General features: G+C 37.1%; 5 protein-coding genes and 1 pseudogene across 7 annotated transcripts; 4 read left to right on the forward strand and 2 right to left on the reverse strand.

Annotated features, from left to right (window-relative positions):
- Positions 1-2,181, reverse strand: LOC107614962 (uncharacterized). Its single transcript, XM_016317087.1, has 5 exons — positions 1,921-2,181; positions 1,694-1,879; positions 990-1,542; positions 299-456; positions 1-216 (listed from the first exon to the last, which is right to left on the reverse strand). Exons 1-5 carry the CDS (start codon positions 2,179-2,181, stop codon positions 1-3), a joined length of 1,374 nt encoding a protein of 457 aa, XP_016172573.1.
- A 2,431-nt stretch (positions 2,182-4,612) lies between these two features.
- Positions 4,613-6,518, forward strand: LOC107619689 (pentatricopeptide repeat-containing protein At1g71460, chloroplastic-like). Of its 2 annotated transcripts, XM_016321987.3 has the most exons (2): positions 4,627-5,927; positions 6,034-6,518. In XM_016321987.3, the coding sequence occupies exons 1-2, from the start codon at positions 4,683-4,685 to the stop codon at positions 6,052-6,054; spliced, it is 1,266 nt and encodes a 421-aa protein (XP_016177473.1). In that variant the 5' UTR covers positions 4,627-4,682; the 3' UTR covers positions 6,055-6,518. The 2 variants fall into 2 exon arrangements, with proteins under 2 accessions (XP_016177472.1, XP_016177473.1); XM_016321986.3 differs by having other exon boundaries at positions 4,613-6,518.
- Positions 6,519-7,683: 1,165 nt separating this feature from the next.
- On the forward strand, positions 7,684-10,391 carry LOC107618722 (pentatricopeptide repeat-containing protein At2g02980, chloroplastic pseudogene; annotated as a pseudogene). Its single transcript, XR_015900053.1, has one exon. The product of XR_015900053.1 is annotated as a pentatricopeptide repeat-containing protein At2g02980, chloroplastic pseudogene (transcript).
- A 482-nt stretch (positions 10,392-10,873) lies between these two features.
- LOC107618723 (uncharacterized) lies at positions 10,874-13,535 on the forward strand. The gene is made up of 4 exons (XM_016320860.3): positions 10,874-11,012; positions 12,644-12,762; positions 12,849-12,973; positions 13,096-13,535. Exons 2-4 carry the CDS (start codon positions 12,681-12,683, stop codon positions 13,327-13,329), a joined length of 441 nt encoding a protein of 146 aa, XP_016176346.1. The 5' UTR covers positions 10,874-11,012; positions 12,644-12,680; the 3' UTR covers positions 13,330-13,535.
- Positions 13,536-14,714: 1,179 nt separating this feature from the next.
- On the forward strand, positions 14,715-15,840 carry LOC110266995 (uncharacterized). The gene is made up of 3 exons (XM_021112116.2): positions 14,715-15,002; positions 15,096-15,252; positions 15,443-15,840. The coding sequence occupies exons 1-2, from the start codon at positions 14,796-14,798 to the stop codon at positions 15,195-15,197; spliced, it is 309 nt and encodes a 102-aa protein (XP_020967775.1). The 5' UTR covers positions 14,715-14,795; the 3' UTR covers positions 15,198-15,252; positions 15,443-15,840.
- A 711-nt stretch (positions 15,841-16,551) lies between these two features.
- Positions 16,552-24,491, reverse strand: OVA5 (Lysyl-tRNA synthetase, class II). The gene is made up of 14 exons (XM_016320440.3): positions 24,057-24,491; positions 23,223-23,441; positions 22,874-22,985; positions 22,392-22,500; positions 21,646-21,703; positions 20,964-21,032; positions 20,689-20,796; positions 20,225-20,317; positions 19,288-19,392; positions 18,958-19,164; positions 18,656-18,750; positions 18,208-18,298; positions 17,681-17,854; positions 16,552-16,838 (listed from the first exon to the last, which is right to left on the reverse strand). The coding sequence occupies exons 1-14, from the start codon at positions 24,342-24,344 to the stop codon at positions 16,746-16,748; spliced, it is 1,821 nt and encodes a 606-aa protein (XP_016175926.1). The 5' UTR covers positions 24,345-24,491; the 3' UTR covers positions 16,552-16,745.
- Positions 24,492-24,707: the final 216 nt, after the last annotated feature.

The following is a 24,707-nucleotide window of genomic DNA, read 5'->3' on the forward strand; positions in this document are numbered from 1 at the left end:
TCAAACTTTGTCATCATTCTTCCTTGGAGCCTTGAAGCTTGGAGTAGGCACAAAACTCATGAAGTTGGCTAGCCTCTTAGTAATTCCAGAACTTGTCCCCTTAATGGTCTCAGCAGAAACAGCCACAGATCCAGTTGCAGTAGGCTTAGGGGAGGACGTTAACCTTGCTTTTCTTTTAATCACTTGTAACTTAGGTGGCCTACCTACCAATTGATCCTGTATAATCCAGTGCCAAATGAATTTGTTAGATGATTAGGAAAATGTGAAATTTTTTAGGAGTGAGGAGTGATGATACTACCTGTTGGGTATCCTGGGTTGGTGGGATGCTTTCGGATTGGCTGATGTCAATCTCTGATGGAGACTGGATGGGTGATGGAAGTGAAGACAAAGGTGCTTCTACTTCTGTACCATTATCAGCATCAGTAGAGGCAGCATTTAGTTCAGGTTCAGCACCTTCTGCAGCAGGGGCAACAACTGCTAGTTATAGCTGCATCTGCCTGGCATATTCCTCAGCATCCACAGCCTTTTTCTTTGCACAACCTCTTTTGTTGTGTCCAACCTCACCACAGTACATGCACCGAATTGGGTTGTATTTTCTTTTCATCTTTGTGTTTGACCCACTTGGTTGTTCTTTTTTGTCCCTTCTCTTCTTTGTCGGCCTTCTAGGTTTAGGCTTCACTGGAGGTGGGACTGATGCTGGATGTGGAGTTTTTTCCCATAGATCCTGTCCCTTAACCGAATTGACATTGAAATAGTAAGTTCACTTGTACGCTTCCATATTCAACCAATCATGGCAATATTCTTCAGGTCTCTTGTCATTCTTGTCTTGTATGGCCGATATTGCATGCATACACGACATTCCTTTCAAACCAAATAAAAGGATCCAGTAAATTTGTTATCATGAATGAAGACATTGTTAACTAATTGAGAGAAGAAATAAAAGTTGTTATCTGTGAGCTGCCAAAACCTGCAGGTGCATGTGTGCTTGCCCAAGTCAACCACCATATTGGTTGGCCAGCCATGCACTTCGTACAATTCTTCCTTTTCATCACCAGACCACTGAGGAGCCCAATGGCGGGACAACACTGTCATTGCTTCCAACCTACTTTGCTGAACAGGAGGAAAAATTCCTTGATAGTTCTGCAAGTTCTTCCTGTTATCAACCATACTATTCATGATGATTCTTCTAATTTCTTCAGCTAGGGTCAGGATAGGCTTACTCCTTTCGTGCTTGATCTTTGCATTGAATGACTCACAGGCGTTGTTGCATATATTATCCACTTTCGGAACCTCACTTAAATGCGCCTTCGTCCATGCCTCTTTTGACCATTTATCAAGATGCTGCCAAGCTTTTTCGTTGATCAACTTAACTCTCTTCATGTTTCTATCAAATTCAGCTGTTGTCCTTGACCGAGCACATTCCCACACAAGGTCTTTTAATTCACAGCTACCCCACTTCTTGGAAAAATTGCGCCACAAATGCCACACGCAGAAGCGATGGTGAACTCTTGGAAACACTTCCTGTATGGCAGGGATTAAACCCTGCACCAAATGCCAAACCTCAAAAGATATTAAATCATTTGAGTCCCCAACAAAGTATTCATTAAATCAAATTAGTCCTTACAAAATATTCATTAAATCAAATCAGTCCTTAAAACATGTTATCGTGAATCAATTTCATTTTCAGTCTTACCTTCTGTATGTCTGAGATGAAGCACCATTTGTTCTCTCTGTAGTCTCCAAGATCACTGTGAAGGAGCTCTAGAAACCATTGCCAATTATCCTTGTTTGTCACACTGACAATCGCATAAGCAATCACGAAGATGTGATTGTTAGCATCTTGTCCGCAAGCAGTAAGTATTTGTCCTTCATGTAATATCTTCAGAAATGCTCCATCTAGTCCAATTAAAGGTTTACAACCCGCTTGCAAGCATCAAGACACACATAGAACCGATCAAATAGAGGAGGACTCTCAGGCATAGGGATGACACCAACTTGTACTCTGGATCCTGGATTGCTAGTAAGTAATTCGTTTGCATAATCCCACACCAACCCACACTGTGCTATCTCATCACCCTCCACAAATTTTCTAGTTACTTTTAGAGCCCTGGTGATGTATGTGCTATTGAGGTACACATTACATTTTCGGACAAACCAATCATACACCTCTCGATGCTTCATAGTCGGGTGCTTTCTAAGCTTAGGTACTAGTTTACTAAGTGTCCAGGTTTGGGTGGCAGCTCTATTTTTCCTCTTTCTAGGGCAGGTGTGATTATCAACTAGAGTTTTAATTTGCCATGACAAGTCTTTACTATTACATACACAATAAACCACCCATGAAAAATCCTCTGACTTGTAAACAGCTCTAACCCTAACTCTATCATTCTTTGTAAATAAAATATTTCTGCCCCACTAGATAGTGTAATCCCTAGTAGCTTGCATAAATTCAGCTTTTGACTTGAATATTATACTAACCTCAAATTTCAGGTTTTCAAACTTGTTCTTTTCATTAAATTGGGGATAAATAGTTGGTGTCTCCTCATCAGAGTCTAACTCCTTGCTAGAATCCTCTGAGTGCCATGAGTCAGCATCTGAGGCACCTCCAAGATCATCATCATCTCCTTCTACATCTACCAAATTAAAACATCAATGACGTTAAACTTTGGCCAAATCAAATATTAAATCAATACCACAACTAAAACCCCCTAAACATACCAGATTCAGAGCTTTCTTCATCTTCAAAACCCTTATAGCTTGAGTCATCAGTGTCAATTTCTTTATCCCCTAATCTGGACTTAGGAGGCCTATGCTTCTCCCTGGCTTCAGCTTTCTTTTGCTTTCTTGGTGAACCTTTTTCGCTGTCATTATCACTGTCACTGCTGTACAAATTGTCTCCTAGAACTTTGGGAGGCTTGTACAACTCATCTTCGGTACTCTCATATGAGTCATGAGAATCATAATCTTCTTCCTGGATGGGACCTTCTCTTACACATCTTCCAGATCTTGTGACTCTGCATGCACTACTATTTCCTTTGTTCTTATTACTTTCTGAGTTCTTGGCTGGTTGAGAGGATGTTTTGGAATGAGGTGGGACTGTCTTCCCCTGAAGGTTGGTTTTGGTTTGTTGAGGGTGGAGTTTTGGGGACTGCAAGGAAATCTTTATGGGCTGAGATGTAGTGTTAGTGGGCTTATATGTTGGTTTGGTGGGCTGAGAGTAAGGCTTATTGGGCTTACTGGGCTGTGAGGCTACCTTAATGGGCTGAGAGGTTGGTTTTTTGGGCTGAGGGTGCATTGTAGTGGGAGTCTTGACAGGTTGGGAGTGGTGCATCTTGGCCTAGGAATTGGACTTCTTCTTCTTACTACTTCCTGCTTCCAGAAGAGCTACACCTTTCCCTATGTTGTTCACTACACAGGGCTGTGAGATGCAATCCTCAAAGTATAGGTTGATCAAATGTTGGTTCCTCCTACAATCCTTACACATTTCAAGCAAGTCAGCATCTGTCACCAACTTCTTCAATCCAGATGCAATCGAAACTCCAGGAACTTTCCACCAACAGTTTCCAGCCTCAATGTATCCCAACTCCTTATAGTAACCCCTTACAAAAAACACATCAAGTGTGTCTCCCTCAACACCCATCAATACCTCTGTATTATCAGGTTCATAAACCATGTCTACAGCCTCACCCGTTTTAAAAAACCCGCCATGGTGAAAAACAAACGTCATGGGAGGACCCTCCATCTACAATAACAAACACAAAAACACCATAAACAAACATGACCAGCAACAACTACTCTCTATGTATTATCAGCTAATAGATCCAATTTGTACCAATCAACCATTAACCTAAAATAAATAAGCAACAGAACCATCACTAAATTCAAACATCCCTCACTAAAAACCATCACAGAGCCATAGAAAGTAACACAATCTTATACACGAAAATGGTAAAATAACACTTATACAAAGAAACCTTTGGTCACCTTAAATCCTACCTTAAATCAGACGAACATTAACACCACCACAGTAACAATACACCACACCACAGAATAAGTCAGAAATCATGAAAAAAAGTTCAATTCTTACCTCTCATCGTCTCAATGCCTTTTTTCACTATCAATGCTGCTCCAGTATAACATCAACTCTGTATTCAATGGCCACAACTTTTCTAATGTAATTGTCCACCAGCACTAACGATCGTTGTTGGGGTGGTTCAGAACTTGGGTCAAACGCTTAGGGCATACCTTGTGGGAGACGATACGTTTTGGAGCGAAACACAGAGCGATGGTTGATATGAGATGGGGGTAAGGCTTTGCAACGTTTGAATCCCTCTTCTGAAGACAAAACGGCGACGTTTCAAGGCTAGGAGAGCCTTCTATCGAAACGGCGTCATTTTTGTTCTCTGCCACCTTGGCAATTAACGGCCCACGTCAGCGAACGTTTGCCAACTCACCTACGGAGATGACAGAAGGACGAACTTGACCATGTACGATATTTTTGGAGAACGATTTTTATTAATTTTATCTTTTGGAAACAAAAATAGAGATCAAAGTATCTTTCAGGAACGAAAAAATTGACTATTAGCTCTAATTACTTAATTTTGTTTTTGAGCCTGAATAGAAGTGGTATTGGATGATCTACCATCCATGTTCCAGGTGGCAGCGGCGAATGATATCCTGTCTCCATGGAAACCACAGTTCCAATTCCAACCTCAGCTGCAACTCCAACTTCATCTCTCTCTCTTTCTCTTTTCTCTTCAAACACCAACCGCACCTCTCTCCAACTCCCCTTCAACTCTAAACCTCCTCCTTCCATCATCACACAGCAACAACAACCACCACCCAATAACCCTAAACTCAAATTTGCATTTCAACTACAAAACGACGCCGTTTCGGGCAAGTCGCGAACGACGCTATTGGGAGGAGCAGAATTGGATGTGTCTAGCTTTGTGAATGTTATTGAAAGCTTGGGTGATGCAAATGCGGTTCAAGAAGGGTTTAAGGTTCATGCCATTTTGGTTAAGAACGGTTATTTTGATGCTAGTTTATATATTAAGGTCTGTTTGGTTAGAATGTATTTTAGGTGTGGGAAAGTTGAGCTTGCGCGGAGGGTGTTTGATGAAAGTTCTGAGAGAGATGTTTCTTTGTGGGGTGCCATGGTTGCTGGTTTTGCACACCATGGGATGCGGATTGAAGCATTGCAGTATGTGAGGTTGATGGTAGATGAAGGAATAATGCCGAATTCGGCTTTGATGATGGGTGTTCTTCCCTTAGTTGGGGAGCTTGGCGCATTGCGGATAGGTCAAGAGGCTCATGCTTACTTAGTGAAGAAGAAATTTTACTATGAGCAAGTGCGAATTCGAACTGCATTGGTTGATATGTACAGTAAATGTGGGGATGTTGGTTCGGGGAGGCGAGTTTTGTCTAGCTTGGTAGAGAGAGGTATAAGTTGTTGGAGTGCTCTGATTGCGGGTTCTGTCTCGAGTGGGGGGTTTCAAAAGGCGGTGAAGTCCATGGTTAGAATGCAGCGAGAAGGGTTCCGGCCTAGTCATGTCAGTGTTGCTTCTATCCTTTCGGTTTGTGCACAGTCGAGGGCTCTGAAACGGGGGAAGGAGATTCATGCTTATGCTTTAAAACATTGGTTTCTGCCTCATGTCTCTATAGCTTCTTCGTTGATGGTGTTGTACTCTAAGTGTGGTTTGATTGAGTATTGTAGAAACCTATTTGATGGTATGGAACGAAGGAATGTGATCCTGTGGACAGCTATGTTTGATGCATATGTGGAAAATGGGTGTTTTCCTGAAGCATTTGGTGTCCTAAGGTCAATGCAATTGACAGAGTATAGGCCGGACACAGTTACCATGGCGAGGATGTTAAGTCTTTGCAGCAAACTAAAACTTGTAAAGCTTGGTAAGGAGATTCATGTGCAGGTATTGAAAAGAGATTTTGCATCAGTGCATTATGTTTCTGCAGAACTTATCAATATGTATGGTACCTGTGGACTCATTGATAAGGCGAATTTGGTATTTGATGCAGTGCTTGATAAAGGTTCAATGACATGGACTGCTCTTATAAGGGCATATGTATATAAAGAATTTTATAAAGATGCAATTGACCTCTTTGATGACATGATTTCAAAGGGTTGTGCTCCGAACCGCTTTACTTTTGAAGCTGTTCTTTCTGTATGTGATAAAGCTGGTTTTGTTGAAGAGGCAATTAGGATCTTCAATTTACTGTCAAGGTATAAAGTTGAAGCATCCAAGGAACACTGCGTTTCAATGATTCAGCTTCTTACACGTTATGGTAAACTAGATGAGGCTCAAATATTTGTAGAAATGAGTTCTTTGTTATAGCAGATGCAATATGATCTCCTACTTTGAAAGACTTGATGGGTTGTAAAGTTACTTCATCAAAGATTTTATAACTTGTATCATACTAACTACTTGGACAACTGTATGAAAATCATAAAGTTACTTAGGTTTTGACATCAAATTTCTTAAATACTTTGGTTTGGTGGGAGCAATTTTTTGCTTTAGTTACCAGTATTTAATGATGATACATTTAATTGAATTGTGTTCATGAGATTGTTTTTGAAGTGACTTGGCATTATAGATTTATCTTCTTTCAGCAATAAAATATCAAAATAAAATCAGCAAATAACATAATCCTATGGTTAAATCAAGTAAGACATAATCCTTGCAAGACATATTATATCTTAAAATAAAACACATACAAAAGTCTACTTCAGACAGAGACACATCTTAAATATCACTTCAAAAAGACAAAAAAAAAAATTACTACTTTAAGAAAAACCAAAAAGAGCCATAATATCCCCATAGATCATCAAAGATCTTAAACACTATCATAAAGTCACCGACACAACTTTTCACCCAACCATTGCAAGCGAAGATCTTCTGGCAAGGTGAAAAAAATTCCAGTATAATTAGGATGATGATGAAGCCATTCAACAGCTTCAAAGTGGTACTTTCCAACCCTAATTTACATACTGCTTCAGTTATTTCAGAAGGCTTCCAAACTTCAGCATTTGTACGTTCAATAGCTTGTGCAATTTCCTTCATTGCCATAGACATCTCTTTTAACTCTTCTGCACAATCACTTGTCATTGGTGCTGCTCGAGATACTAGATCTCTATTAAGTTGTCGCGATTTGGTAGGTCTTTCGGATACATAACAGAATTATTTTTTTCATGAACTCACATCATAAAACATACACTAACTTTATTTTCTCACTAATAGCATGAACATGTAAATAAACATAAACAATATAAATGACTTTGATGTAAATAAACATAAACAATATAAATGAATTGTTACATTCTCGTTGCAAATCAAATCTATCTCCATCGTTTTGTTCCAAACCAAGGAATTCAATTCACTTCATATATTATGAGCTAGGCTCTAAATTTTTGTGAACACAATTTCTATTTAAATTTTTTTTTTTTGTGGAAATTCAGATGCTAATTCAAATAGGGTTAAGAAATTTATGAAATAGGAACAAAAACGTGGTCCACACGGAGAAACAAACCAATAAGATGTGTCTACTTTATCCTTTTCCTTCATTATCCATTGGCCATAACATAACTGCTACTTGATAAAAATATCTCAGATTTTTTTTCATTTCCTTCTAAGTTTCTTCTTTTGCTGAGTTTTTTTTTTTTTAACCTTTTATTTTCTGTTCTTAATAAGTATCTGATAGCATATATTCATATATCTTGGTGATTGAGCAGTCTCATCACTTGCTTCATTTGGAACCATGAATGAAAAAGTAGAGAAAATGTGTTAACTTTTTAAGTCCCTTTTTTGATTAAACAAGGATGGTTACATGCAATTCACACTTCTATGGTTCTGCTCCTTCACTTCTTCCTATCTCGGTTCGAAAGTTCCAAAGCTCTTGTGAATATCACTCCATAGCCTCTTTGAAATTCACTCAAGTCTTAGCAAAAGAGAAGACAAAACCAAAGGTGCCTCCAATCCAAAATGAACTTCACATCAACCTTGTAGAAACACAACAGCTTCATTGCCAGTTGCTCAAGAACTGTTCCGATTGCGCTTATAGACTCACTTTTCCTGCACTTAAGTCCTACTCTAGCAATGCAGCACTTTACAGCTTCTTGATAACATCTTACATTAAGAACAATTGCCCTGAAGATGCAGTGAAAATATATAACCATATGCGAAAAACCGATGCCAAAATTGACAATTTCATCATACCATCAGTTCTCAAAGCATGCTGTGTTGTCCCTTCAGCTCTGCTAGGACAAGAGGTGCATGGTTTTGTGGTCAAGAATGGATTTCATAGTGATGTTTTTGTCTGCAATGCATTGATGATGATGTACAGTGAGGCTGGAAACTTCGCATCTGCATGCCAATTATTCGATGACATTGAGAAAAGAGATGCTGTTTCTTGGAGTATTATGCTTCGAAACTATAGTCGCCACGGTATGCTCAATGAAGCATTGAACCTTGTGAGAGAAATGCATGCTATTGGAGTGAAGCCTAGTGAAATTGCAATGATAAGCATCATTCATGTAATTGCAGAACTTGCTGATATGAAATTGGGTAAAGCCATTCATGCTTATGTCACAAGGAACATGAGCTATGAGAAACCAAGTGTTCCTCTAAGTACTGCTTTGATAGATTTGTATGCTAAATGTGCAAATTTAGCTTATGCAAGAAGAATTTTTGACAATTTGTCCGCGGCAAGTATAATTTCCTGGACTGCTATGATTGCAGCCTATATCCATTGCAATGATTTGAATGAGGGTTTTAGGCTGTTTATCAAAATTCTAGATGAGGGTATGTTTCCAAATGATATCACAATCCTTAGTTTGGTCAAAGGATGCGGCGCAGCTGGAGCACTAAAACTAGGCAAGTTGTTACATGCTTTTACATTAAGAAATGGGATTGCCATGTCTTTAAATCTAGCCACTGCTTTTCTTGATATGTATGGCAAATGCAGCGATGTAAGAAGTGCACGATCTGTTTTCAATAATAGCACCAAGAACAAAGATTTAATGATGTATAGCGCCATGATTTCGGCATATGCAAAAGCTGATTGTATAGATGAGGCATTTGATATATTTGCTCAGATGACTGGATGTGGAATTAAACCAAATGAGATAACCATGGTTAGCCTCCTTTCGCTATGCGCAAAATCTGGATCACTTGAAATGGGTAAGTGGATACATTCTTACTTAGACAAACAAGGAATCAAAGCAGATATGGTTCTGAAAACATCTTTGGTGGACATGTATTCTAAGTGTGGAGACATAGATACAGCTTGTGGACTATTCGTCGAGGCCAACGACCGAGATATTTCTATGTGGAATGCCATGATATCTGGTTTTGCAATGCATGGTCATGGTAATTCAGCATTGGAACTCTTTGCTGAAATGGAAGCACAAGGAGTTATCCCTAATGACATAACATTCATTGCAGTTATTCATGCTTGTAGCCATGCCGGATTGGTTCAAGAAGGGAAGAGGCTGTTTTGCAGAATGGTTAATGAATTCAGTTTGGTCCCAAAGATTGAACACTATGGCTGTATGGTAGACCTTCTCGGTCGAGCAGGATCACTCGAAGAAGCTCAAGAACTAATTAAGGACATGCCTATGAGGCCAAACTCGGCCGTATTGGGATCTTTTCTTGCTGCTTGCAAAGTTCACAAAAATGTGAACCTTGGTGAATGGGCTGCAAAACAGTTTCTATCATTAGAACCCGAAAAATGTGGATACAATGTCCTAATGTCAAACATCTATGCTGCATCAAACAGATGGGAAAATGTTGCTGATATAAGAAGAGCTATGAAGGATGCAGGGATTCATAAAGAACCAGGTTTCAGCTCCATTGAAGTGCATGGAACGATTCATGAATTTGTAATGGGAGATAGAGAACACCCAGAAACACCAAAGATTTATGAAATGATTGCTGAGATGAGAGAAAAGCTAGAACATGCTGGATACACTCCAAATGTATCTGTTGTGCTGAAGAACATAGATATGAAGGAAAAAGAGAGTGCAGTAAATTATCACAGTGAAAAACTTGCAATGGCTTATGGTTTGATTAGCACAGGTCCTGGAATTCAGCTTCGGATTTTGAAGAATCTTAGAATTTGTGAAGACTGTCATAATGCAACAAAGTTGGTGTCTAAGATTTATGGGAGGGAGATAATTGTGAGGGATCGTAATCGCTTTCACCATTTCAAAGAAGGATTTTGTTCTTGTAATGAGTATTGGTAGAAGATTTTTCAGAAAGTATTTATTAAATAGAAAAAATGTTGTCATCAAATTGTTCGTGTGATTCCAGAAAATTTTTTTTTTCAGGAGGTATTTATTAAAAAGAAAAAATGTTTTTTTTTTTTTAGGTTAGAAGTGAGACTCAAACTGATGAATTTTAAGTGAGTATGGAAAGATTATATCATTTGAGTTATATTTCGTAGGTTAAAAAAAATGTTGTTAAAATGTCATTTTCTATCATTTTCTATAAAATATAAAATTTTAGAAAATTATAATGACATACACTATGAATCAATTAAATAAGTATTATTAATTTATATGTATTTTGATAAAATGAATTAAACTGCATTTTATTTTAATTTTATAAGAAAAAATATACATTTTATAAATTCTTTTTTCGTAATATAAAAATCGATTTGTCTAACTCTTTTTTTTTATTTAACGTAAAAATTGATTTGTTTAATAAATAATTTAATAATTAAAATTTATTGACTTGTTTGATTAAAAATTATTGAGTATTATTCCACACAAGGGAGATGGAATTATGGTGGTTTTTGTTTTTTCAGAAATTCACTTTTCAATCCTTAAAACAAAATCATTAAAAGGGAAAAAAAAAAAAACATAGCGCACAGAAGAAAGGTTAAACACTTAAACTACTCAGAGAAGAAGAGTAGAAGACCCTCTCAGTGCCGGCTCCAGCATTTTGCGGCGGTTTTCTCTCCCTCCCTCCTCTCTCGACGCAGTCCACAGAGAATTTCTGGTACGCTTAACAAATCATTCGTGCCTTCTCTCCCACTTGTGTAATTTGATTCGGTATTTATTGTTTTTTTTTTATTCTTTTGATTTATTCTCTTGTGGCTATTCAACTTTTACGATGCACTCTTATGGGACTTGGTGCTTGTTTGTGACACATCAATTCATTCATGGCTCTTTCGGTTTTGGGTAGTGATAGTGAGTGCTAATCCCTAATTTGGCAAATGAAAATGAGGACTTTTGCTGCAATTCTATCTGCCATGTATTGCATTGGATCTTTGCTTGGCCTTCTTTATTGTTCAATTGTGTTTGGTGTTAGTCAAATTCAAAACAGATATATGTTTGTTACTCCTCATTTTTGAGGAAGAAAAACTATACATTATTATTTGTTATATGAATTTTGAGTCTTTACAAATTGTAATGCTTAGAAGGGGAGTCTTGAAGCAACAATTTAAGTTATGTTTGTGTGACCTTTTGTTAGTAGGTTGCCTGTATTACATTCCTTGTGTTGGACACTTTGTTGAACCTTGGGCTACATCGAATGCTTGTCCATCGGGCTTCCTTACGAATTATAGTGCTTAAAATTGTTTATATGTTTAGTATCCGCCTCCATGAGGCTCAGTTGCCACCCCTACTTCATGATTATATGAAGCATGTTGAGCTTGATTGTTTTCTGGTTAGAGTCCTACAGTTAAATTGTTCTCTGGCTGCGTACACTTGCTTCTTATTTCGTCTTCCTACCTTGGGAAGGCATTTTCAGTTTTTTTCCAAACCACCGCATCATTCCCCCCATATCGTGGTATGAATTATCAATACACATTTTCTGGCTTATCGAGTTATGGGTAGCATTTCACATGGAAGCCAATGCTACAGATACTACTATCTATATAGTGGCGAATACTATCGTATGTTAGTTAATTTTGAGTTAGTTAGTTACTTGGCTATAATAGATAGTTACTCAAGTTTCCTGTAGTTACAATTTGTCATTCCATGTCGGCATGACCCATTGCCATCGGTTAGCTTCTCACATGCCCATGAGACCAAACCATTTTGGACACAGCCTGCAAGCTCCTTTGTCCTGCACACTCCTCTAGCATCAGTTAACTGGATGGCTTAAGAGTGGTCACAATCTCCACTGTGTGCCACGCCTCTCCTTAAAAACAATGATAGAAAGACGCATCACCTTAGAAAGTAGCTTCCTTTACCATAGCTAGAAAACATGTCCTTAAGACATTAGGGTGGTATACGGTGTTCCTGTGCTTATTATGATTCTTTGTGTATTGGGTAATTGATGCAATGATCATAAAGGATATTTCTATGGTGTTTCATGTAGTTTTGAAAAGGGGGAGGGGCTTCTTTGTGGTTCATACATTATATTTCATTTTTGAGCTACTTTCTTTCTTTGGGTACACATTGACATTAGTTCTTGCTTTCTAACAAATCTTTTACTGTTATATATTTATTCTACATACGATTCTATCTGCATATTAACTTCTAATGACATCAAAGGACCACTACAATCAACTCATTTAAAGTATTGTCTTGCCTCAATTAATTCATTTCCACTGACTTGTTACTATAACACCAAGCATCATTGACTAGCTTAGTCAGCATGTGATTCTTTCTTTGCAAATGCAGTGTGTATCTCAAGTAGTGCCCATATCACGTGGAAAGCATGAATTTTGCGGCATCATTGTGCAGAAGATTGAATATCAAGGAACTCGTGACAAATGTTCCTGTATATAGAAGCACTAGTGGTATAACTTAATAATTGCTATTTTGGTTATTGGAATGTTACCTTTCAAAGAAGTTAGATTAATGAATTTTTTACACATTACGTTAGATGTTTCTGGAGAAGGTTTGAGTCTTGTGTTCAGGCGTTGGGCTACTAAAAAGACAGCCGGTTCAACAAAGAATGGACGAGATTCAAAACCCAAGAACCTTGGAGTGAAAAAATTTGGTGGGGAGGTATGAGATTCTGCTTTATTTAACATTTAAGCAAGACCATTAATTTATGACCTATAACCATAGAATTGGAACAAAACTTTAACAATCTGGACATGATTCATTTATTTGCAACATTCATTCAGAGGGTGATACCGGGAAATATCATTGTTCGGCAACGCGGCACTCGCTTTCATCCGGGGAACTATGTCGGAATCGGTAAAGATCATACTCTCTTTGCTATGAAAGAGGGATGTGTTAAGTTTGAAAGGAACAAACTGACCGGTCGCAAGTGGGTGCATATTGAGCCCAAGGAAGGTCATGTCCTTCACCCTATGTATACAGATGCTTCTGCCTCCGAACTAAAAGTTGCTGTCTAAGTTTTAAATTACTAACATTCATGGTATGGACTTTATGCCTTTTTTGGTGACAAAAAGCCATTTTAGTTTAGTTCCTCAGCTTATGCAACTTCCTATATTTTCTACCTATATCATACACAATCTTGAAATGATTGCTGGGTTGGTTTTTCAGTGCATCTTCTATGTGCTTGAAGTTCAAATAAAACATGGACATTTGGGGATTCAAAGTTGCTTGTTGGATTTGTTTTTATTTTTCATTTTTGTCAATTAAGATTTTAAGAATCTATCAGCCTATAAAAAACACAATAAATAACACTCAATCAGCCTCTTGCAAGTTGCAATCCGTCGAGCGCAATAGACCCAATGTATTGCAACAAGAGACACAAAGTAATCAGGGATGAGAAACAATCGTCACAAGGCCAGCAGTACCGCAGAAGCGAGGGCGGAGGGAGAGAATTGGGCGGCGCTTTTTAGCAGAGCAGTCTGAGCTCCTGTGCATTTGAGAGCAGCCCCACCTTCTTGACGTTGTTGAGACCCTTCCTCTTTCTCAATCTATATTTGAAATCAAATTTACTTTATTCACATTGAACCTTTGAGTTTACTTTGGTTTCGTTATAATTTTGGAAATCAACCAGATTGTAGGTCGAAGGAATTATAGGTGCTGGAAATGTGTAGATTTGTAGGGAACAAAAGAAGAGGAAGATATGCAAAATTGTCTCTTTTATTTTATTTTTTCTTAGGTAGGTACTGTCAAACTTTTTTGTTGGTGATGAAATAAAGATATAGAATTTTAAAAGCATTCTTGTAAAAAAAAAAAAAAAAGAAAGAGCAAAAAACATTTTAAAAACACAGGCGTAGACAACGGATAGTGTGGCGACAATGCAGCTGCAAAACGAGGGAGATAGGTAGGGAAGGATGTGAGATAGAGGTTGAAGGTGGCAGCAGAATACCGATTCGAAGAAAATGACGAGAAAGAGACATCAAGAGAGGGCGATGAGCCAAACTGGATGATGGAGAAACTAGGGGACTTTCTTCACCATGGTTTTGGACAACTGGGGGAACTTGTTTATTGGATAATGGAGAAACTACTCAAACTAGGAGGGTTTCTTCACTATGGTTTTGAACAATTGGGGAATCTCCTCATAAAACTCATCTGTTGAGTGGCAAAATTTGGAAAACGAGTTAATATTTAAAATCGTCCCTGAAAGATACCTCGGTCTCCATATGAGTCCCTGAATGATAAATTTAATCAAAATCATCTCCGAAAGGTGTCGAGCATAACCACGTTAGTCCTTCCGTCAAATCGTCTGCTGAGCTGGCTAACGTCGGGTGACGTGTACCGTGAAGTGCCTGGGTGGCTGAGGTCTACGTGTACCATGGGGTTGCTGACAAGGTAAGTTCGTTTAAAGAAATCAAATCAGTCCCTCAATTTGATGAACCCTAATCCTAAGTGCGATGATAAATAAGTCGCATTCTGAAATTGTTGGATGGCTGGGAGGATGGAGACGGGAAATGGATGTCGTAGTGGTGGGATATCTCTTCGGTCACACGAGAGTAACGGTTCCAGTGCTTCGATGCGAATGAGGAGGAAAAGTCATGAGGAAGCATGTTTCTGCGGGTTGAAGGCTGTGATAAAAAAATCTGGGACAGCAGAGAACCCACACAGATTATTCTACGCATGTTCAAGGTACCGGGTACGTTGTTTTGAAAGTGTTGAAGTTTTTCCATCTTCTTCTTGGTTATTGGGTGTGATTCATTGTATTCTTGTCTGATTTTTGAATTTGCAGAAGGACAATCACTGTAATTACTTTAAGTGGGTTGATGGTAATGACTGTGAAGCAGTGGTTGAAGCAGGTGCTAAGGAAGATTCCAAAACTGAAGGAGGGTGAAGAAGGAGGCATGGAGAATAGATAACTTGGAAGCTGAAGTTAGATATTTGAAACTGTTAGTAATGCTGTGTAAATTCTCTTTTTTCTCTGCTTAATGGCCTAAATTGTGCTCACTAGTGCTTTCATTTTTCTGTTTCGTCTCTGAACTTAGTTCAAGATATGCTGAATTGAATCAGAGATTCTGCTCTTTGTTGTTATTGTTTGAATTATGAATGATCGGTTCTTCTTTCCTTTTTCATTTTCAGGTTTCAAGAGTCGGAACTAGGATTCTCTTAGCAGAGTTTTAGGCCTCAGAGCTGCAAATAAATTAAGGTATGAGACTATTTTGAACTGTGAATCTGGAGCATGTCCCCGGAAGGCGCAAGGGTAATAGTGCTAATGGCAATGGCAATAGTGCTGGATCTGAGCATCAACCTTCTAAGGAAGCATCAAACACTCCAAGTCCAAGGCTTCCCCCTGGAAAATCCACAAATGCTTGTTTCAAACAGGATTCTAAACTTGCAAATAAGATCAGGGCTACAAATAGATCAAACTCTTTCAATGTCAGTGTGGTTAGAAATAAAATGGATGGTGGTAGAGAAAAGAAAGCTGAGAGCATTGTTGAAATTAGGTATAATGTGGAGGAGAAAAAGGTGAACAAGGATAATGATGATGATTATTATGCTTTTTCTGATGCACTTGAAACACTGTCACAAACACAATCATTCTCCATGAACTGCAGTTAGAGTGGTGTGAGCGGTTTGGATACTTTGGATGTAAAGAAGTTGGGAACCGTCTTTACTGATCAGCAATAAACAAGAAAAACGATTCATCCTTACCTATAAAAGTCGAGATGGCTTCCTCCACTACCAATGCTGCTCCAGGAGACGATCACCGCTGTATTCAGTACCAATACCTCTTCCAGGCTACCGGTCTTCCTACGTTGACGAAGGTTAATGGCCTGCTTCAAGTGTTGGGTCGAAGGCTTAGGGCATAGCTTGACGCAGACGACAAGTTTTGGAGCGAAACAGAGTGAGATGCTTGTTGGCAGAGGGGGTCATGGGTTGCAACGTTTTGAATCTCTCCTGGAGACCAAACGACGTCGTCTCAGCTTCTGGAGGCCATTGATTCAAAACGGCGTCGTTTTGTTACTGTGCCACGCGGGCACTTAACGGTACACGTCACCCGACGTTAGCCAGCTCAGCGGACGATTTGACAGAAGGACTAACGTGGTTATCCTCGACATCTTTCGGGGACGATTTTGATTAAGTTTATCATTCGGGGACTCATATAGAGAACGAGGTATCTTTCAGGGACGATTTTGAATATTAACTCTTTGGAAAACTCATTTCTTGGTCGTGAAATTTTTGCTCAATTTTGACGCACTACCAACTCATTATTAGTTATTTACTTAAGCAAGCATATGCAAAATCAAAATACAGTGTTGTTTCTTTGGTCAATGCAAAATACAGTTTATGACAATATTTGATTAGAGTGACTCACAGCACTCCCACTTTCGGAAAACTTTTTTTAAAAAAAAAAATTAATTGCATACATCACAACCCAGTACTATTGCTGGACTTTCAATACTGGAAAGGCTATTACATCTCGAATGCTGGGAGAATTTGTCAAAAGCATCACGATCCTGTCAATTCCAAGTCCCTGAAAAAGAAAACGCAAGAGTTTGTTGCATAAATAATGCAAGAGATTGATATTGGAAAGCATAACTTGTACACAAAATAGAAGATTACTATTACTAACTATATCGTTGTAATACACAGGCATGTTGATTCATCAACGACCACATGCATGAATCCACTAATATTAGCATAATTCAAAAGGAAATCAGTAAATTACATCAAAACCAGAAACCTGCCAAAACACAAATACAGAGACATGACATCGATATCAAAGGTAATAGCAATACTAATCACATTCTGGTCTTACAGAACTATTTACTTATGGGATTTGACTTGTATGCACAGTCAGGGTAGTAGAACGTTTTTACACAAATCCAATCATGCATTACAAATACAAATGTTAGCGCAACTAAACTCTCTTATTTATCTAAAGCAAACTTGTGGGGTTTGAGATTTAAACCAAGCATGACTCCACTTTTAAGACACGAGTCTGTGAACTTGACCTGTTACCAGAGAAGATTTTAAGAAAGGAGAAATACTAGTTGCTGTGGACATAATTAGTGTCTTCAATTGTCAGATTTCAGCTTTCATGCTGCTAGAAGAAGAATTCCTTCCTCCGAAGATGGTATTTTTACCCTTTACAGTAGCAGGATGAGACAAAAAGAGAGGAGAACACAGATCAAGGGTGAGATTGGTATTATGGAGTAAGAATGGATTACTCCAGGAGGATAGTATAATGTTTTCCTTCAAATAGGTACCAACCTTAAAAACTCTAGGTAAAAATTGTCAAACAAAACCATTCTCTTACTCATCTAGGATAGTAACAACATAAGGACAGGAAAACTGGAAAATAGATTCTAATACCATTCCAGAGGCTGGAGGCATTCCATACTCCAAAGCTGTTAGAAAGTCGTCATCAAGAGTAACTTCATATAAGTCATCCTCGTTTTCCGTCCCTTCCTTCTTATCGGCATTTCTTGAAGCAGCCTCAGCTCTCTTCTTTTCATGTTGTCTAACTTGATCCTCTAAGCGACCTCTCTGCCAAGTACCAGCAAAAAAGAAAATGCCCGCCCGTGCACACACACACACATATCAAAATCCATTCACTGTTCATCAATTTACTTCAGTCAAAGTAAGAGTCACTACACTTCAAATATAATGCAGGATAAATAAGAAAAGTTAGAACTGATTACTAGGTAGTATAAAAAGAGAGTATGGTAGAAAGAGCTAGAAAGAAGGATGCCTTTTGATAATTTGTAGAGATTAGTTTCTTGGGAGAGTCTGAAACCTATTTTCTAATATATATAAAGGGCACCTGAATTACCCTCTAAAAGAAAGAACGTGAAATAAAATAAAATCAAGCAGGAAAACCAAAACCAAACAAATCTCACCTGATCTATAGGATCAGTCAGTTCCGAGAATGCATTGCCTATCTCACGGCCACAAATGAATAGTTCAAATCTCTCAGTCAAACCTATGGATCTAATGGAGGATCAAAGGTAAGATAGAGGAAAGCATTAAAACAGGAAGCATACTTAATCTGATTGCTTATGGCATTATTATTATAAGCAATTGCACATCATTGTATCTCAGAAAATATATAGTAGTATGAATATAAACAACTCTAAAAATATCAGCTACTGGAAGAAAGGAAAAGGATATCATAGTTTAATATTCAGTTTAAATTAAAACACTGAAATTGTGAACCCTACTTTATCTTTTGTTTATACCCATTATGATTTTTAACATATTAACATTTCAATATTTCATAGAACTTACGGTTGAACATATTGAATAAAAGCAAGTAAAATTATTAGATATGTTCTACAATGTTTATACCTTCGGTGTGGTTTGGCCAGTGGAGATATTTCAATTGGATAGTCTAAAACAAATATAGGTTGGATGAGCTTTGGTTCTACAACAACCTCAAAGACCTAACCAAAATAAATAAATAAATAAAATAACTTGTTAGTATATCAAGAAAAATGATAATATAACAAGTGCCAAAAGTGCAATCAGAAAGAATGTGAGCATCAACTTAAAAGTACAAGTGTGATTACTTGCAAAAAGACAAAGTTTTGCAAATAAACGGAATCAAACAAATGGATGCAAATAGATAATTAAAGGTGAGGGAAACCAACCTCATTAAGTAGATGGCCAACAGATTGGCAAGCTTCAATCGAAGCTTTGTCCTTGGCATCAAGATTGTTTCCAAGGGTACTAAGAGTAACTTTCTTTGCAACTTCAAGATCATATCCCAATTCACTAAAATCAATGCCGGAAACTTCTTTAACAAGGTTGTGCATGGTCTCCCTCCTCCAAGGTCTCTCCAGACATATCTCAACTCCCTGCATAGAGTCATTGCACCAGCATCAACAGATTTGTTTTTCACAACAAAATCACAAGAGAAGAAATCTATCATACATAACGCACCACAACTCAAGGTTATATATAATAAGAACAGTTGCAACCTGATAATCTAGGGTAAGTTTCCCAAGAACTGCTAGGGCACATTGAGTGACAATCTCCTCTGCCAAATTCATCATGCTTTGGTAGTCTGAGTATGCTTCATACATCTAAAATTCAACTAACATCAATACATATCAGAATGTCATTCAAGATCAACTGAGAATTATAAGGCATACAAGAATGCAAAATACCATATAGTATAATATTTGTAAAGCAACTAGCTTGAAACCTTAAGCTACAACAAGATTAGGGGAAGCATCATGCATGCCTATTGTAAGTAACAAAGAAGACTTAAAACAAATTAAGGTTCCTTTAAAACAATAATTGTTGATCTATGACAAGATTCAACAGTGTTTTATGATTGCTATTGGGTCCATTCAATTAAGATTCAAGAAAAGTACTTAATAGAAGTAGAAGCACAGAAAGAAAATTGTTTTGCATTTGGACATAAGCTGATAAGCATAAATGTATTTTTTATCATATAACCAGAAATTGTTAAATTGTTTGAAGATGACAAATATTTCTTAGTCAAGTACTTTTCTCATATAAAATTACAAGGAATGAGGGAGGGGGAGAGTGAGAAATGAGTGATATTTAAAAGACGAAAAAAAATAAGTTACAGGTTCCTGTATTGTGAAGTGAAATTTCTTTCTTATCGGTTCTGATTCCGGGAGAAGTAGCTCCTTATCTATTTCTAAGGAAAGCAAAAAGGCATATTATTTTCTACTATATATATATATATAAACACAAAGAAACAACAATTGTTTAAAAGGGTAACTTTCATCCGCCAAAATCACAAACAAATGCATTCAGTGACAAACTAAGACAACCCTTTTTCTGCTTGAGTTTACATCTGTTAATGTAAAACTGGAAGCAAAGTATGACATGCAAGATCATATATATCTGAGGAAACCAAACTTCACAAGATTAAAATGTTACCTCTATTGTTGTAAATTCAGGATTATGACGAGTTGAAATTCCTTCATTTCTAAATATTCGCCCAATCTCATATACCTTTTCAAATCCACCAACCTGTGACAAAGAAAAAAGTTGAAGTCATTAACAAATTGACATAATCAAGATAAAAGTTTTCCAAGAATTTCACAGCTAAACTAAATGAAATTTCCATTCAGCAAAAGAAGCAAGATTCTAATTTCTATTTCACCAATACAAAAATAGCCAAACATGCTCTAAAAAATATTGAAAAAACGAACAAGGAAGATCATGACTAATAATCTTATTCCAATGCACTAAATTCAGAGTGAATACCAAAACATATCTCCCTCTATAAAAACATAGCATTACCTCATAAGATGATAAAAAGTAAAAAAGATATGTACACCCCTCTGTTTGAACACATACCAGACAAGGAGTTTTACACTAAAAAATATTTCAAACCTCACCAGCATTCTCTTCAGATGTAATTCAGTTGCAATTCTCAAATATAAGTCCCTTCCAAGAGAATTATGATGTGTAATAAATGGTCTGGCTTCGGCTCCCCCAGCTGCTCCCTAGTCAATGGAAACTAATCAGGGAAGCTATACTCCATGTACAAGATACCAGAGAATGAGAGCCAGAAAAAAAAATATATCAACAACTAAAAGAGTCCCCATAAATTGTGTACGTTTGTTTGCTTTCATATAGAAAAAATAGTGTAAATATACTCAAATTAACGCACCTGCAAAACTGGGGTTTCAACTTCAATGTAACCTAAAGAATCCATTGTTCTCCGTATCTCTGATACAACCTAATTGAATGGAATTTGCACATTAATACAAATAGGAGAATGTGAGCTAACAATCTCTGAAACAAAAATTTAAAATCTTGTTTCAAAACTTAAATTATGGAGGCTTCAAATTTAAAAAGCTTGCTAAGCTCCTTGGACCCATAAATTTGTCTCCTATGAAACTCATTTTTGGTACCTTTGATGAATGTTGGGTTTATACTTGGCAAATTGAATTTTTTTTATCAGTTTTTATTGAATAGATTTGTTGGTTTTTCAGAGCAGATTAGCAGAAAGGATTAAAGGAAGCCAAATATTAAGGCAATGTTCTCCCAATGACGTTGTTTGGCATATTTTTTTCGAGCATAACTCACATCTTTAATGGAAGGCTTGCGCACAAGCAGGTCATGTGGGATAAGATTAAACATCTTCTGGTGTCTACCCAGTGTAAGGCACATAGTCTGCTTAGAGGGATCTCTCAGATAAGCAGAGTGATTGGAGATCTTTGCTCTTTTCTTTTTTGATTGTTCCTTTATCTATATTGAGGTTTTCTTATCCTCTCTCCTCTATCCTCAATAAAGAATAAAATAAAATAAAAAATAATAAAGAGGGGGGAATTCTCTAGAAGTTAAACCACCTTTGCTCTTTTGCGGAAAACATCTGCTACCTCTGGATTTGCAATCATATCTACGTATCTAAACACAACAAACAAGAAAAAAATATTTGAAGAGCCAAATTTCAATTCAGGCGGAGTGGGGAAGGATAATTAGAGACCATCATCGAAATAAAATGGAACAGGAAATACTAAAAAATAAGAAACAAACAGAAGTGATAAAAAGTTAAAAAATAAAAATAAATAAATATAGATGAAAATATTCATCATCACCCCTGCAAAAAGGAGACTAAATGAGATAAATGATAAGTTAATTTAGATGTATACAACCTCATAAAAATTTTTGGACTATCATATAATATGTGTTGATAACTCAATATCTCATTTAACAATTTTAGTCACTTAAAAAACCAGAGGTGTAGAATTTTACTAAATTACATGTGAGCACATCATTGGATTCCTTTGTAAAGTTATATTACACATACAGTAGATTAAAATCTAGTACAATATAAAGTGGTTGATTTTGATATGGCCTGTGTAATTTAAACTTGAGTTAACAAGAAATGAGATGTCAAATTGATTAAATTATGAGGAAATACCCAGTACAAAGAATTGCAGTCAAAAGAATATCTCTGAAAAAATACTTAATGCATCAATATATAATAGAACTATAAAAAAGCTATTCAAACCCTTCCTGTAGCCCCAAAGTAATATACATAAATTAAAAGATGTAAACGAAGGAATTAACACAAATTAAAATGCAATCTTACCTTTGGCGATAGCGTTTATCTATATCAGTTAAGCCATGATATTTGTCAGGTAGTGGAAGCAGAGATTTGGTAAGGATTGCAAAAGAAAGGACACACACAGAAAGTTCTCCTGCAAAAGGAAAAACAAGAAATCATAAAGTATAATGATAACAGGCTAACAGGCAATTTCAAAATACTCCCGACCCCTTTCACATTTTTGAAACTATTATACTACTTAAGAAGAAAAAGAAATGAAGGCAACTATCTAAAACACAATGTATAAATAAAACTAGGAACAATATATATTTCAAATAGTATTATTCTATGGGCTACTGAAAGTTTTGGTAGCTTGCTTTTTCATGTGTATGACCAAAAGTCCAAAACACTGTAAGCTCACAATTGCTTCCCATTTATGTAACGCATAACATAGATGGAAGAAGAAAATTAGATAAATTTCAATTAAAGAAGAAGAAAATCTATTTAAGACACCTACTGAATTTTACCTTTCTCTGTGCGTTTTATTGAACCTCTTGCACCTAGTATATCACCAATATCAACATGAGCTTTCAACTGTTCAAACTGGTCATCTATGAGTCTCTCCTTATCACAATAGAGCTGAAATCATTGATTTCAACAACTTCAGTTAGCAGCTGTCATAACATTCACTCTGAAGCAGAAATACAACCTCTACCATATCTAAGAATAAAAAATTGCATCTAAGTACAAAGATTCAAACCAGAAAACAATGAACAAATACACTACTAACATATTAAAAAAATAAATAAATAAATAAGAAACTCTAACATTATTTAGTTCAAAGATACATAGAATGTAGAGAAGGCAATAGAAAACCTGAATTGTCCCAGAATCATCTCTTAGTGTCAAAAAAGCAAGCTTGCCGAATGCTCTTCTAGCAACAATTCTTCCTGCAATTGATACATGGTCATTCTCACCGTTTGCTTCCTCACCATTTCCCAGATCTCTATATATATCTTGCAGCTGATTAGCACTGTGAGTTTTCTCCCATCCATAAGCATATGGATCAAGCCCTTTACTTCTCAGTTCTTCAACCTACAAAACAACCTCGAAGAAGGGTCCTATAAGAAGACAATCTCAAACCAAAACCATTAAGCATTTTAGTCCTCTAGCAAGCCAACCATCAATAAAGATCCATCATGTTCAAAACTGTTGCCCATTCTAACCCTAATGAGAATCCAATCCAAACAATGATATTTGATATCTTACATTCAATTTCCCATCAAATCCTCTAAGAGGCAAAAAAAAATATATATATAGTCAAATAAAATCTAGCATAAGAATTTTTTTTTTTTAACAAAAGAGAGTAAAAGAAAGACATTTCTCATATCATTGAGCTAACTTTTGATACACCAACAATATTAAAACTTTTTTACATTGTCATCATTCTTTTGGATAATCATTCGAGTATTGAGCGTGTCAATGTAATATAATTAAACATAAATCCTTTCTAGTTTCAAACTTTTCTCAAATTCTAAACAACCAGCTAAAATTAAATCGATAGGGACAGTATGTAACTAAAAGGCAGCTCCACATTAACCATTTCTTCGCGCATCAGATAAACACTGATCCTAAGATAAAAATAAATCAATGAAAACATAAAAAAAGAAAAAAATAGAATCTTCATTACACTTAAGAGCCAAGGCTTACCTTCCTCAAGCGAATGGCTCGAACAGCCTCCCTATCGGAAGTCGAAGTGGTCGGAGACGCCGGGGCACGGCGGTTGCGTCCAGCAGTCCTGGAAGCAGCTCCGGTGGGTTTGTCGACGTCGGGGGCGGAGGAAGAGGCGGTTGAAGAAGAAGAAGAAGAAGAGGAGGAGCGGAGAAGGAGGGTACGAGGTGTTCGACGAAATGCGTAAGAGGTGATTGAAGTAGTTGAGTGAAGTAAGTGCCTCTTGAGTGGTTGGCTTGTTAGGTTCCACAGTTTAAGCGCTTCCATTGTCTTGTGACTCACTGAGTCACTGACTCGCGCTCTTCTTCTTCCTCTTCTCAGCTGCTTTATCTATGTACCTGCTGTGGCTGAGTCAACACACGGGAACTGCTAATTTTAAATGTTTTTTTTAATGTTTTTAATACACCTTTTTTTTAACTAGTATACTGTATAAGAATACGGAAATGCTCTGCATCCATGTATTTTTTACATGGTTGTTAACCAAGTAATTTTTTTTCCACACGCGCGTCTCCCACCCGTCACTCGTTTGTCATACACGCGCTACATATAACGTGTTGCAACCTAAAGTTTTGCTCAATGTAAACCTTCTGCTCCAACGTAAACCTCCTTCTCTGCTCGTATTCTTTCTTA

This window comes from Arachis ipaensis, chromosome B9, assembly GCF_059453495.1.
Source record: "Arachis ipaensis isolate K30076 ecotype BB chromosome B9, ASM5945349v1, whole genome shotgun sequence".
NCBI classification, from domain to species: Eukaryota; Viridiplantae; Streptophyta; class Magnoliopsida; order Fabales; family Fabaceae; genus Arachis; species Arachis ipaensis.

Coding starts and splice junctions, on each gene's coding strand:
- LOC107618723 (XM_016320860.3), top strand. CDS start 12,681: ATGAATTTTGCGGCATCATTGTGCAGAAGATTGAATATCAAGGAACTC. Junction 12,763..12,848: donor TGTATATAGAAGCACTAGTG/GTATAACTTAAT, acceptor ACATTACGTTAG/ATGTTTCTGGAGAAGGTTTG. Junction 12,974..13,095: donor TGAAAAAATTTGGTGGGGAG/GTATGAGATTCT, acceptor ACATTCATTCAG/AGGGTGATACCGGGAAATAT.
- LOC110266995 (XM_021112116.2), top strand. CDS start 14,796: ATGGCTGGGAGGATGGAGACGGGAAATGGATGTCGTAGTGGTGGGATA. Junction 15,003..15,095: donor ACGCATGTTCAAGGTACCGG/GTACGTTGTTTT, acceptor TTGAATTTGCAG/AAGGACAATCACTGTAATTA.
- OVA5 (XM_016320440.3), bottom strand. CDS start 24,344: ATGGAAGCGCTTAAACTGTGGAACCTAACAAGCCAACCACTCAAGAGG. Junction 18,751..18,957: donor TTGGCCATCTACTTAATGAG/GTTGGTTTCCCT, acceptor TATTTTGGTTAG/GTCTTTGAGGTTGTTGTAGA. Junction 17,855..18,207: donor TGACTGATCCTATAGATCAG/GTGAGATTTGTT, acceptor GGTACTTGGCAG/AGAGGTCGCTTAGAGGATCA.
- LOC107614962 (XM_016317087.1), bottom strand. CDS start 2,181: ATGAAGCATCGAGAGGTGTATGATTGGTTTGTCCGAAAATGTAATGTG. Junction 457..989: donor CAATATGGTGGTTGACTTGG/GCAAGCACACAT, acceptor CCCCTGCTGCAG/AAGGTGCTGAACCTGAACTA. Junction 217..298: donor CAACCCAGGATACCCAACAG/GTAGTATCATCA, acceptor TGGATTATACAG/GATCAATTGGTAGGTAGGCC.
- LOC107619689 (XM_016321986.3), top strand. CDS start 4,683: ATGGAAACCACAGTTCCAATTCCAACCTCAGCTGCAACTCCAACTTCA.